We start from the raw sequence: 13,576 nt of genomic DNA on the forward strand, positions 1-13,576 counted from the left end.
CAGAGGCCGAGGGAGCGGCACGGGGGACCCTCAGGCGCCTGGGTGCCCCCAGCCGGGAGGCCTCTTCCCCTTCTGCCCCTGGGCAAACGAGGCAGGCCATGTCCTGCCTCTGCACTGGGTCGAGTGCCAGGCGGCATTTCCCCTCTTCCCTCCAGCTCCGCTTTCCTTTCATGCTGTGCCTTCCTCATCTGCACAAACTGCCACGGAAGCCAGTCTGGCAGCCCTACTTTCCATGTCCAGTGAGGCTTCGGGGGGGGGGGGATATTGCGCTGCTCCCTCAGCCCCCCCCATGCTCCGCAGCAGCATCTCCGGCCTTTGGGGGACTCAGAGCTAGAGGTGGGGTCCGGCTGTCAGCCTGACCTGGGCCAGAGCCTGAACCCCAGCGAGGCGAATCAGCCCGTAGAAACAGCTTTGAGTGGATCTGAGCACGGAGGTGATCCTCAGGTCATGGCTGAGCCGGAGCCGGGCTGCCCAGGTAGAGAACCGCAGGTAGAAAAACCCCGGTTTACGTGCAAGATGAGACGTGGTCCGGCCGGGCGAATGGAAGGCGACTGGGGGCCTTTGGGAACTGTGGTTGGAGAGGGGCGGGAAAGAGCTGCGGATTGTTGAGACCTGAGCTCTTTCTCCGTTCCTCGCTCTGTTCATCCCGCACAGGAATAAAGCTGATGGGAAACGGCCTCTTGCTTCCAGACTCTCCAATGCGCCGCTGAGTCCTGGGAGCACCTGGGCGACGCAGCTCTGTGGCTCGCAAGCGCCCGGCCGGACCCCCATCCCGGACCCCCATCTCGCAAGGGAACGGGCAGCCACGGGGCTTGGAAAGCCCATCTGATCTTCGGGGGGGCCTCGCGGCCTCACGGTGCTCCGTACGGGACATCAAGGAGCTTGGGGGGCAAGCACAGTGTCTGAAAACCGCCCCCCAGTCCTCCCCACTTGGCGTGGGAAAAGCACTGCAGCCAGGAGGGGCGGAGGGAAGGGGGCCGGGCGAGTGGGGAGTCCTGTCGAGGTGTCCCGAAGCAAGGATGCCGGCGCCTGCTTTTCCCTGCAGCAGCAGGTCAGCCGGGGGGGGGGGGGGAAAAGGCCCGATTCAGGGCCCCCCGCCGCCCCTCCAGGAAGGAACACCCTCCCCAGCGCCGCGGATCCAGCTAGTCACGTGCCTTCCCTTTCGGTTTCGCGGCTCCTCCCCAGGCCTCGCCCCCCCCCCGCCCCCTCGGCGGAGACGGCCCGGGCGTGCCGAGCAGCTGCTCCGCGGTGGGGGGAGACGGAGGGCCGCGCTCGGCGCACAGAGGGGGCTGGTGCATGCTCTGGAGAACCCTGCGCTGGGAGTGTTTCTGGGCGCAACCACGCAGAATTGCGCTCCTCAGGTAAGGACGGAGCAGCCACACGCTGCGCGCTCGCCCCCTGTTGGGGGGCCCACCCGTGGGGGAAAGCAGGGAACGGCCCCCCGCTGCTCCCGGGGGCGCGGCCTCCCCAGCAGCGCAGCAGCAGTTACAGGTTGGCGGAGGCGCCCCCCCCCGCCAAGCCCCCGATCGTCCGCGGCTCTCGGGGAGGGGGGAGGCGAGCGGCCCGGCCCTCCTGCCGCCACCCCTCCCCTCCCCTCGGGGGGCTCGACGGCCACCGCGCTCCGACTGCCCGGGCTCCTGCGCCCCCCCGGCCCAGCAGGGATCGGGGCCCCTCCTCGCGCGGGAGACCCTCAGCCCAGGGGAGCGACGGGCCCTGCTCGCCGCGGGGCACCTCCAGCGCGGGGGCAAGAGAGGCTGCTGCGTTGGCCGAGCAGTTCAGCGGCCCCGCTCGGCATCTCTTCGGGAGGCGGATCGGGGCCCTCCCGGCCAGCTCCCGCCCCCGCCCGCGGCCCCCCAGTGCAGGGCGCTTGCTCCCGCGGTGACCTGGGCTGTCCCGCCGTCCCTCCCCCCGCGTCCCCTCCAGGTGGCTGGCCCGGCCCAGGCGCTTCCAGGCCCCGGTGCTCGGCGACCCCTCGGCAGATCCGGCTGCTCCGCGTGCTGGTGAACACGGAGGGGGAGGCGCGGGCCTCGGAACACCCCCCCCCCCGCGCTGGGTAATTCCGCCCACCACACTCACGTCTCCGGGACAACCTGGCTTTCAGGGGGCGGTGGGAATCCCAGCATGGGGTCCGCATTGGCCCCCGACAACTGCGCTGGGGTCCACATGCCAGCCGTGGGAGGGGCCACAGTCCAAAGAGGATTCTCCCCCCCTCCCCCGGCTGGCACGCCCGATGCACCAGCTTCCCCTGGGTTTGGAAACACTGTTCAGCCTTGAGATGACTCGGGGGGGGGGGGGATGACACCCCTCTATAGGTACCTGGAAGGCTGCCACAAAGAGGAGGGTCCAGATCTCCTCTTGCTGATGCCCCAGTGCAATCCCGGAAGCTCAATTTGAGAAGAGGGAATAAAACTCGGGTTCGTGGGAAAGACCAAGCGTCCCGACCATCTTGGCTTTACTGTATTACCCCAAGGTTCCCGCGGTACTCAGGATAATGCGTGCATTCCCGGGCAGGCAGAGGTGGACTCTGCTGCAAAGCTTCAACGCCATCGCAGGGCATTTATAGGTACACAGGTGCAGGGCAATCGGTGACAGGATGCAGAGATTGCAATGAGATCCTGAGGTCTTCACATACAGAGCAGATAAAGGAATGCCAGTAAATCACACTGTAACAATGAGATTACAATATTTCTGATTTAGTTGAGTAACTTGAACCCATCTCCAGTTCTGCTCAGACATGCAAATTCAGGCTACTAGGAACTGTTCATGATAAGCTCAGACCCCCATCTCAGACCCCCATCTTGCCTCTAAACATTCTGCATGATCAGGGCATATGCTGCCCTCTGGGTTAAGATACTGTAAACTGAATTCCAACAATGACTCTTTACAATGTATATTTGTCTACTGTAGCCCACAGCTAAAGGCGAGAGAAGGGGGGGGGGATGCCATTTTAAACAGTGACAGCTCGGTTTTGAGAAAGAAGACAGGATTTGATCCCACAATGCAAAGGCACACAGGAGTAATGCTTTCCAGACAGGATTTATCCACATTTTCCCGACAACATCAGGAAGAGCTTCCTCACTGCCAGAGCAATGAGACACTGGGACCAGCCGCCTGCAAGGCGTGGCGGGGGGGGCTCTCCCAAACTGGGGGCATTCAGGAGAAGCGGAGGGTGGCGCTAAACAGCAGGGGCAGGGCCTTGGGCGGGGGCCCTCAGTGGCCACTCCTGCTCTCCCATTCTATGACGGTTCCCTGAGGGGGGTCCTTTCCGAAGTGGGGGTCTGGCCTTCAGCTCTCGTCCTGCGCCGGCGCGCCCTGCCCTGCCCAGCCTCACCTCGCCTCGCTGCAGTGCGAAGGCTAAGTCCTCTTCCTCCAGCGGGGAATCCGGGCGCAGGCGAGAGGCGGCAGGACTTGCTCGAGCCGCCGATGCGCGGTCGGGCACTCGGAGGCGCTGGGCGAGGGGTCCCTGCGGCGCCGGCGGGCGCCCCGTGCTTTGGAGTCTTTGTCCTGCCGCAGGTCGCGCGGTTCTGCTTCTCGGCGTGCGAGCGTCGCCCCTGGGGCAGCGCGGCCCCCCCATCCCGAGCCGCGCAGCCCCCTCCGCCCTTGCGCCCCGCCGGTTCCTGCGCTGCGACGGACGGACGGGGGAGCGCCGCCTGCGGAAGAGGCATGGCCCAGGGCGACCTCGTGGAGCTGCCGGCGCTGGGCCGCCCCTTCCAGCTGGGGATGCTGTACGACTGCCGCAGCGACGCCCTCATCCCAGGTAGGGGCCGGGCCCCCGGGGTGGGCTCGCAGCGGGCAGGACCCCTGGCAGCGCGTCTCTCGGCGCCTCAGCCCTCCGGGGGCCCCGCTGCCACCGGCAATGCTGAGGCACAGGCCGGGGGGCGGGCCGCTGGAAGACAAGGCTGCTTCCCCTTCCAGGGATGCACCGGTGGAGGGGGAGGGGGGAGAGCCCTCCCTCACCTGCCCTGCCCTGCCCTGGGGGGGTCCAGCTCGAGGGGGGCCCCCAGGGGCCCCCATGTTTCCGCGGGACCCTCAGGGAAGGGCTGTACTGCCAGGCGTGAACTGGGCAGGGGCAGCTCCTCTGACCACACAGCGCCCGAATTCGTGTGCCTCCTCCTCTGCTGCTTCCAGGGATCACCCTTTGGGACCTGCAGGCACTGCAGAAGGACCTGAGCATCCGGCCGCAGCCCAAGACCGAGTCGGAGGTCATCGCCTCGGACTCCATCGACGACAAGGCCTCCGCCCTCGGCGTCTCCACGTCGCTCAAGGCCAGCTTCCTGGGGGGCCTGGTCGAGGTGGGGGGGTCCGCCAAGTACCTGCATGACTCCAAGACGTCCCGGCAGCAGGCCAGGGTCACCCTGCAGTACAAAGCGACCACCCGGTACGAGCAGCTGACCATGAGCCACCTGGGCATCCAGAACGTCTCCTACCCGGCCGTCTTTGAGCACGGCACGGCCACCCACGTCGTCACCGCCGTCCTGTACGGCGCCCAGGCCTTCTTCGTGTTCGATCGAGAAGCCTCTTCTTCTGAGACTGTAAAAGATCTACAAGGAAGCCTCCAGGTTATGATTGGAAAGTTCGTATCTACCACGGGGGAAGCAGAAATTGAGATGAATGAGAAGGAAAAATCCTATACTGAGAACTTCAAGTGCAAGTTCCATGGAGATTTTTCTCTGGACAAAAATCCAGTGAGTTTCGAGGACGCCATTCGAGTGTATGCCCGCCTGCCCAAAATGTTAGGGGATGATGGGAAGAGGGCTGTGCCCGTGCGGGTCTGGCTGTACCCGCTGACCAAGCTGGACTCCAGAGCGGCCAAGTTGGTGCGCGACATCAGCCTCTCCCTGATCTTTGATGCCCAAGCATTGATGGAGCAGCTGAACGAGGTCAAGATGAGATGCAACGACCTGGCAAGGAGCCCCGTGACCGACGCCTTCCCAGAAGTCAAGAGGAAAATTGAGCAGTTTGAGGATCTGTGCAAGCAGCACCGGCAGACCTTCCAGAAGCAGCTGGCAAGCGTCTTGCCTTCCATCCGAGGAGGCGGGAAAGAGGAAGGGGCCCTGGCAGACATCCTGGCCTCCATTGGCCACTCACCTTTCAACAGCCAACGACTCGGGGAGTTTCTGGATGCCAAGGAGCGAGAGATCAGTTTTGTGAAGTCATACCTCGCGATCCTCAGCGGGGTGGAGGTCATCTCCTCCTGGAACAAGCTGGAAGAAGTAGTGCTGGACCCCCGGAACGAGTTTGTCGTCTCCTTTACCTTCACTTCCCTGCATGACGAGGAGCTGTTTCTGTTCCAACTGCAGCGCTGGCTACAAAGGGCGTTTCCGCAGCCGGGGGACGATCCAGGAGCCGGCGCGACTGCCCCAGGGGCGGGCAAGGCCTGGTTTGAGCACCAAGAGAAAGTGCAAAAGGCTCGGAAAGCTGCCAGATCCGTGGCAGACTTTGCCCGTGTGAACAGCGCCAGTGGGACGACCCGCTTTGTCGTGGCCTCCGTCCCTGACGGGGAGCACCCCGGAGCTTCCATCTACCTGTATGAAGAGGGGGAGCTCATCAGCCGCTGCCTTGAGCTGCCCCCCAAGCCTCGCCCTCCCCTCCTCAGGGTGGTCGGGCACGAGAGCGTGCAGCTGACCTTCCAGCCGGCCGCGTACGGGAGGGCTTCCATCTCCGGCTACCGGGTAGAGTACAAAGTCACGGGGGAAGAAGGCTGGGGGGCTGCGAGCACAGAGGACGGACGGGAGACGTTCCTCCTGGAAGGCCTGAGCCCGAACACGGAGTACCAGCTCCGATACGCCGCCAGGAGCAAGCCGGGCCTCAGCGCGAGCAGCGACCCGAGTGCACCGGTGAGGACGCTTCCCACCAGCCCTCCCGGGAAGCCCAGAGAGGTCACCGCAGAGCCGTCCCTCATCTCCGTGGCCTGGGAGAGTCCCAGCGCCGTCGGCGTGGGGGCCGTTATACAGGAGTACAAAGTGGAGTACAGGGAGGGGGCTGGGGAGAAGAGTCGCGAGGCCAAAGGGGGGTGGAAGGAGAAGAGGACGGCAGGGAAGACGGAAGTCTGTGCGATCGGCCAGCTGAAGCCGCAGACACGCTACAGGGTCCGGGTGTCGGCCGTGTGTGCCGACGGGGCTCAGAGTGCTCCCAGCGAAGAGGTGGAGGTGCTCACATCCCCGGAAGAAGAAAGGGAGTCCAGACTGGCCCGCGCTTTCCTCCCGAAGAGCACCCTGCTGGAGAAGGGGCCGCCCTCCGTGTACGCCCTTCCTCTGCAGAAGGCCACGGCCGGTGCCACCAGGTCCTGTGTGACGTACCAGCTGGGTGAAATGAACTTGCAGGTCCCCAGCAAGGTGATCATGATGATGGGGGCCACGGGGTCAGGGAAGACCGCCCTCATCGACGGCATGGTCAACTACATCCTGGGCGTGCAGTGGGGAGACGACTTCCGGTTCAGGCTGATCCACGAAGAGACCCGCAGAAGCCAAGCCGAGAGCCGGACCTCGGAAGTGACGGCCTACGTGCTGAACCACCAGGGGGGCTTCCAGGTCCCCTTTTCCCTCACCGTCATCGACATGCCGGAGTTTGGGGACACGGCAGGTGCGGAGAACGTGGTGGCCCGGAAGGTCAGGAGGTTTCTCTCCCCGCCAGGCGGCATCAGCCACGTTGACGCCCTTGGACTCGTGGTTCCGGCCTCACTGGCCCGCTTGTCGCCTACGCAGAAAGCCGTGTTCGACTCCGTGCCCTCCATGTTCCGGGCAGACATGAGGGACAATACCCTCGTCCTGGTCACGTGTGCGGATGGGCAGCCGCCCCCGGTGCTGCAGGCCGTCGAGGAGGCCAACGTGGCGTGTGCCAGGGATGCCAGCGGGGGCCCCGTTCACTTTTCATTCAACACTTCAGCACTGCTTGCCAGCAAGAGCCGGGACAGCCTCAATTTTGCTGAAATATTCTGGAAAATTGGTACCTCGAGCATGAAGACCTTCTTTGACTCACTGGACATGTTAGAAAGGAAACGTTTGTCCCTGAGAAATGCAGTTCTCCGGGAAGAGAACGAAGCGAGCAGTTCTGTGAGGCGGCCGGTCGAGCCCTGGATCAAAGACGGGCCGATGTCTTTGCAAGCGCCGACTCCGCAAGGTCCCAATCGGCGGGCGCTGGGTGAGACCGACAGCGGAGAGCGTGAGTATGGAGAGCTGGCCCTTTCCCCTCTTCTTGCTTATTTTCAACATGTGCAGCAGATAGAGAAGGGGCAAGCGGGGGGAAAGCGGCCAAGGGCTGCCCCAGAGAGTCAAGGAGCAGCTCCTCGTTCCAGCCCCTTTGCAGGGATCGGAGGTCTGCACCGACCTCTCTCCCCTCCAGCCCGGTCACTTCTCCGTCTTCCCTGCCTCCGCCTGAGCAGTGAGTGGCGGATCGTAAGGGTGCTGGTAACGGGTCGAGGTCTCAGGCCCGGGCAGGAGTTGCATTTCTTCCGCCGTCCTGTGAATCGTGCCCTGTAGGCCGTCCACCCCTGCACGGTTCTCCCGCCGGCCTCCGGCCCACTCGCCGCGCTCGCTCCGCCGTGGCTGCGCCCTCAGCGGCTTGGGCTTCCGTCTCCGGTGGCCAGGCGGCCTGCAGCTCCCCGCTCGAGGCGCCCGCCACCGCCGTCACGGATTCGCCGCGCTCTGCCGCCCTCCTTGGCAGACGCTGGGACAACGCGGAGGAGCACGTTCCCGGCCCTCAGTGGCGAGCCAGGGCTGCGTGTGTCCCGCATCTCGGCGGGTTCTGCTTTCCGCATGGTGGGATTCTGCCCCCTGCCCCCCCCCCGGCCCACATGCGGTGAGATGCCCCACCTCCCTCTTTGTCTTCTCAATGTTTCCCATTGCGCTTCCTGTCCGTTTTCTGTGTATCGTTCTGGGGGCTACACCGCCCGAAGTGCATCGCAGGCCAATTTGCTCTTGGTGCCTGCCATGCGGGAAATTCCGCGCCCTTCGTCCACCAAGGGTCCCGCTGCGGCTGGCCGTGCCTCGCGGAGATTCTGCCTCCAGCCCCCCGTGCATATTTGGTCTTCCTGAGTCTCGGTCTCACATTTAAGCAGCTGTTTATGAAGACAGTCCAGGAGATGGTCTGCCTGACGGTCCGTTTGACTATAATCCCAAAGTCCATCAAATTTCCTCCTGGACCTTTTCCAGCTTGGATCTCCTCCTTTAATCCTGAGGCTCGCTGAGGAGAAAGCCGCTCTCTGCTTTCCCCTTCTTCTTGCAATTCTTGGCATGACTTTCTCTGCCCTTGTTGACCAACCATGTCTGCGTATGTTCTGGGATTGTCATTTTTGCTTTAGTTCCTTCCACATTACGCTTCTAGTCTCCTATTCTAGGAGAGACTGGAGGGTTAAATCTCCTTGTTCAGTATCAAAAAAAGTGTAGTAAAGAGCAGAGGGAGCCCAGGTGGCTCCGCAGAATGTTAAGTGGCCGCCTGGAAGGAAAAAAGAGCGTGTGCAGGAGGCGGAAGCAGGGCCAGGCCAGGAAGGAAGCGCACAAACAGGCAGCGAGGAGTCGCTGGAGTGGCATCGGGACGGCCAAAGCGGGCAAGGAAGGAGGCCAGCAGGGATGCCGAGCACAGCAGGGGAGTCTCCCTCGGAAACACCCGGAACAGGAGACGCGAGAAAGAGCAGTGCGTCCAGCTGCTTAAAGGGGGCGGCAGAGTAATAACAGAAAACAGGAGACGTGCCAGACGACTGGAGAAGGGCTGGTGTCCCTGCCTTCAAAAAGGGGAAAAAAGATCAGCCTGGGAACTATAGACCAGTTAATCTGGGATCAATCCCTGGAAAAAGTCTGGAGCAAATTATTTAAATGTCCTTCGGCAAGCATCTTGAAGAAAATGCAGAGATTCATAGAAGCCAGCATGGATTTATCAAAAATAGATCCTGTCAGACTAATTTAATCTCATTTTTGACTGGGTAACCTCCCAGATGGACAAAGGGAACACCGTGGACAGAATCTACCCAGACTTTAGCACAGCTTTCGACGTGGCGCCACATGACATTCCGACAAGCAAATCGGCAAAAAGTGGACCAGATGGAGAAACTATTCGGTGGATCCAAAATGGGCTGCTGAATCGGACACGAAGAGCGCTCATCAGTGGCACCTTCTCAGACCAGAGGGGGGAGCCAGGGGGGTCCCGCAGGCTTCAGTCTTGGGTCCAGCCTCTCCTTGAACACATGCACCAATGGGGCCTCAGCGACCTCCCGTGGGAGCCCATTCCACACCCTCTGGGTTCTGACTGTCAGGAAGTGCTTCCTGGCATCCAAATGAAACTTTGGCTCCCTGAGCTTTGCTCCATTGGGGCGTATCCTTCCTTCCGCTGCAGGGGAGAACAGGTCTCTCCCCACCTCCGTGTGACACCCCCTCACATACCTGCATGTCGCCAACAGATCCCCTCTGAGTCTCCTCTTCTCCAGGCTGAAGAGACCCGGTTCCCTCAGTCTCGCCTCGTAAGGCATCCCCTGCAAACCGGCCACCAACCCTGTGGCCCTGCGCTGCACTGACTCCAACCTGGCTATATCCTTCCTGTAATGAGGGGCCCAAAACTGAACACAATGCTCCAGTTGCGGGCGCACTAGAGTCGTGTAGAGTGGCAGTAATATACCTCTCTTGGTCTAGAAGCCACACTTCTGGCTATGCAGCCAAGGGTGGCGTTTGCCCTCTTGACCACCGCATCACACTGCTGATCACGTTCAGCCTGCAGTCGACCAGCACCCCGAGGTCCCTTTCACAAGCGCTGCTCTCCAGCCATTTTTCACCCAACCTGTACTTATGACACCCATTCCTATGCCCCAAGTGCAAGACCTTGCACTTATCCACACTGAACACCATCCTGTTGTCTCCTGCCCACTTCCACAGTCTGTTCAGATCCTTCTGGATCTGGAGTACCTGCTCCTCAGTTGTGGCCACTGCTCCAGTTTTAGTGTCTGCAAATTTGATCAGGAGACTGTTCACCCCTTCTTCTATGTCATTAATCAAGAGATTAACAGGATCGGCCCCAGGAGAGGGCCCTGGGGGACCCCGCTTGTCACTGGCCGCCATCCCGATGATTCCCCGTTAATGGTTACCTTCTGCTTTCAGTCAGTCAACCATGCCCTAATCCACCGGACAGTGCTTTGGTGTATCCCAAAACTCCTCAGTTTCTCCACCAGGATATCATGGGGCACTTTGTCAAAGGCCTTGCTGAAATCCAGGTGAACTGCATCCACTGCATCCCCTCCATCCAGCCATCTCGAAACCTTGTCATAGAATTCAACAAGGTTTGTCTGGCAGGACCTGTTTTTGCGGAAGCCGTGTTGTGTGGCTGCCAGCCTCCCTTCCCTATCTAGCATCACTAGATCTCTCGCTCTTATGAGTCTTTCCATTGTGTTTCCTGCAATGGGTGTAAGGCTAATCGGTCTGTAATTCCCCATATCCTTTCTACTATCCTTTTTGAAAATTGGGACCACTGATGCCACCCTCCAGTCCTCTGGAACTTCACCTGTTCTCCGCGAGGCCTCAAAAACGGAGGCCAGTGGGCGTGAGAGAACCCCTGCCAACTCTCTACGTACTCTCGGGTGTAACCGTCAGGGCCTGGCGCCTTTGTAATGTCCGGGAGGCCCCTTCTGACTCGCTCTGTTTTCTATGTTTCTATGGTCGATGGTATCGAAAGCCGCTGAGAGGTGCAGGAGGACCAACAGGGACGCACTCCCCCTGTCTCTCTCCCTGCACAGGTCCACAACTGCGGAGCAGCTACTTCAGATCCAGAAGGATCTGGACAGGCTATGGAAGTGGGCAGGAGACAACAGGATGGCGTTCCATGTGGATAAGTGCAAGGTCTTGCACTTGGAGCATAGGAATAGCTGTCATAAGTACAGGTTAGGGGACGAGGCTGGAGAGCAGCACTTGTGAAAGGGACCTCAGGGTGCTGGTTGACTGCAGGCTGAACATGAGTCAGCAGTGAGATGCGGTGGTCAAGAGGGCCAACGCCACCCTTGGGTGCACAGCCAGAAGTGTGGCTTCTGGATCTAGAGAGGTGTTATTGCCACTCTATGCAACTCTGGTGTGCCCGCAACTGGAGTATTGTGTTCAGTTTTGGGCCCCTCATTACAGGAAGGATTTAGCCTGGTTGGAGTCAGTGCAGCGTAGGGCCACAAGGTTGGTGGCCAGTTTGCAGGGGATGCCATATGAGGCGAGACTGAGGGAACTGGGCCTCTTCAGCCTGGAGAACAGGAGACTCAGAGGGGATCTGTTGGCGACATGCAGGTATGTGAGGGGGTGTCACACGGAGGTGGGGAGAGACCTGTTCTCCCCTGCAGAGGAAGGCAGGACGTGCTCCAATGGAGCAAAGCTCAGGGAGCCAAGGTTCCATTTGGATGCCAGGAAGCACTTCCTGACAGTCAGGACCCTGAGGGCGTGGAATGTGCTTCCACAGGAGGTGGTTGAAGCCCCATTGGTGATGGTGTTCAAGGATAGGTTGGACATGGACATGGTGGGCATGTCATGAGCGGAGCCGGCTGGTGCCGGAGGTCAGACTAGATGACCCCGGAGACCCCTTCTGACTCGTTCTGTTTCTATGTTTCTATGCTTCTATGTTTGCAACCAGAAGCTCATGATCTGAGCCACAGGCAGCTCCTGGTCTAGTTTTTACCGTCTGTATAGAGCTTCTCCATCTTTGGCTGCAGAGTACATAGTCAATCTGATTTCTGTGCTGACTGTCTGGTGATGTCCATGTGTAGAGTCGTCTCTTGGGTTGTTGGAAAAGAGTGTTTGCTGTGACCATCATATTCTCTTGACAAAATTCTGCCAGCCTGTGCCCTGCTTCTTTTTGTCCTCCAAGGCCAAACTTGCCTGTTACTCCAGTTATCTTTGGGCTTCCTGCTTTAGCATTCCAATCCCCCATGATGAGAAGGACATCATTTTTGGGTGTTAATTCTGGAAGGTGTTGTAGGCCTTCCTAGAACCGGTCAACTTCAGCCCCTTCAGCACCAGTGGTTGGGGCAGAGACTTGGACTACTGTGATGTTTGATGGTTTGCCTCGGATTCGAACTGAGATCATTCTGTCATTTTGGAGACTGTATCCCACTACTGCTTTTCCTACTCTTTTATTGACTATGAAGGCTGCTCCACTTCTTCTGAGGGATTCCTGCCCACAGTACTATACCTGATGGTCATCTGAATCAAATTCACGCCTTCCTGTCCATTTTAGTTCGCTGATTCCTAAGGTGTCGATGTTCAGTCTTGTCAGCTCTTGTTCGACCACATCCAGCTTGCCTTGATTCATGGATCTTACATTCCCGGTTCCTGTGGAGTATCGATCTTTCCGGCCTCCGACTCTCCTTTCGCCACCAGATAGAACTGCAACTGAGTGTCCTTCGGGCTCCACTCTTTCTGGTGCTACGAGCACTAGCCCTCCGCTCTTCCCCAGAAGCACATTGGACACCCTCCGACTGGGGGCTCATTTTCCGGTGACATATCCTCTTGCCCTGTGGGGCTGTCCACGGGGTTTCCATGGCAAGGGTGCTGGAGTGGGTTGCCATTTCCCTCTCCGGTGGATCTCATTTTGTCAGCGCTCTCTGCTACGGCCTGTCCGTCTTGGGTGCTCCTGCACGGCAGAGCTCAGACCTTCCCTGAGCTACACGAGCCCCTTTGCCGCGCAAGGCAGTGATCCATGAAGGAGCGTGTAGTAATACCTATAGTAATACCCAGAGTGGTAGTAATACCTCTCTCAATCTAGAAGCCACACTTCTGGCTCTGCAACCACGGGTGGCGTTCGCCCTCTTGACCACCGCATCACACGGCTGGGTCACGTTCAGCCTGCAATCGACCAGCACCCCGAGGTCCCTTTTGCCAGTGCTGCTCTCCAGCCTCTTGTCCCCCAACCTGTACTTATGACACCCATTCCTATGCCCCAAGTGCAAGGCCTTGCACTGATCCACAGTGAACGCCATCCTGTTGTCTCCTGCCCACTTCCATAGTCTGTCCAGATCCTTCTGGATCAGGAGTTCCTGCTCCTCAGTTGTGGCCACTGCTCCAGTTTTAGTCTCGTCTGCGAATTTGATCAGCAGACTGTTCACCCCTCCTTCCATATTGTTGATGAAAAGATTGAACAGGATCGGCCCCAGGAGAGAGCCCTGGGGGACCCCGCTTGTCACTGGCCGCCATCCCGCTGATTCCCCATGAATGGTTACCCTCTGCTTTCCGTCAGTCAGCCATGCCCTAATCCACTGGACAGTGCTTTGGTGTATCCCAAAACTGCTCAGTTTCTCCACCAGAATATCATGAGGCACTTTGTCAAAGGCCTTGCTGAAATCCAGGTAAACCATCATCCACCGCATCCGCTCCATCCAGCCGCCTCGAAACCTTGTCCTAGAATCCCACAAGGTTCGTCTGGCAGGGCCTGGGAAACCCAGCAGCTCCTTGGCGGGGTCCCTTTGGCGGCTGCTTCCGGGCATCGACAGAGCCGTGAACTCTCCAGCCCCCCCTTTCGGGGGGGGGACGCTTTCCCCCCCCCCCCCCCTGGAATGGCTCTGCCGTGAGTGGGGGGGGGGGGGGGGGGGGGGGCGCTGTGCCCAGCCCTGGCATGCCAGGAGCGC

At 60.1% G+C, this 13,576-nt stretch overlaps 1 protein-coding gene across 1 annotated transcript; it reads left to right on the plus strand.

The window, feature by feature from the left end:
- Positions 1-1,311: 1,311 nt before the first annotated feature.
- LOC123035330 lies at positions 1,312-7,540 on the plus strand. The gene is made up of 3 exons (XM_044453374.1): positions 1,312-1,361; positions 3,514-3,757; positions 4,129-7,540. Exons 2-3 carry the CDS (start codon positions 3,664-3,666, stop codon positions 7,476-7,478), a joined length of 3,444 nt encoding a protein of 1,147 aa, XP_044309309.1. The 5' UTR covers positions 1,312-1,361; positions 3,514-3,663; the 3' UTR covers positions 7,479-7,540.
- Positions 7,541-13,576: the final 6,036 nt, after the last annotated feature.

This window comes from Varanus komodoensis, unplaced genomic scaffold, assembly GCF_004798865.1.
Source record: "Varanus komodoensis strain SLA01 unplaced genomic scaffold, ASM479886v1 scaffold785, whole genome shotgun sequence".
Classification (NCBI taxonomy): domain Eukaryota; kingdom Metazoa; phylum Chordata; class Lepidosauria; order Squamata; family Varanidae; genus Varanus; species Varanus komodoensis.

What these genes read in the sequence shown, in the direction of transcription:
- LOC123035330 (XM_044453374.1), top strand. Translation starts at nt 3,664, where the DNA reads ATGGCCCAGGGCGACCTCGTGGAGCTGCCGGCGCTGGGCCGCCCCTTC. An exon ending in CAGCGACGCCCTCATCCCAG is followed by an intron (nt 3,758 to 4,128) that starts GTAGGGGCCGGG and finishes TGCTGCTTCCAG; the next exon opens with GGATCACCCTTTGGGACCTG.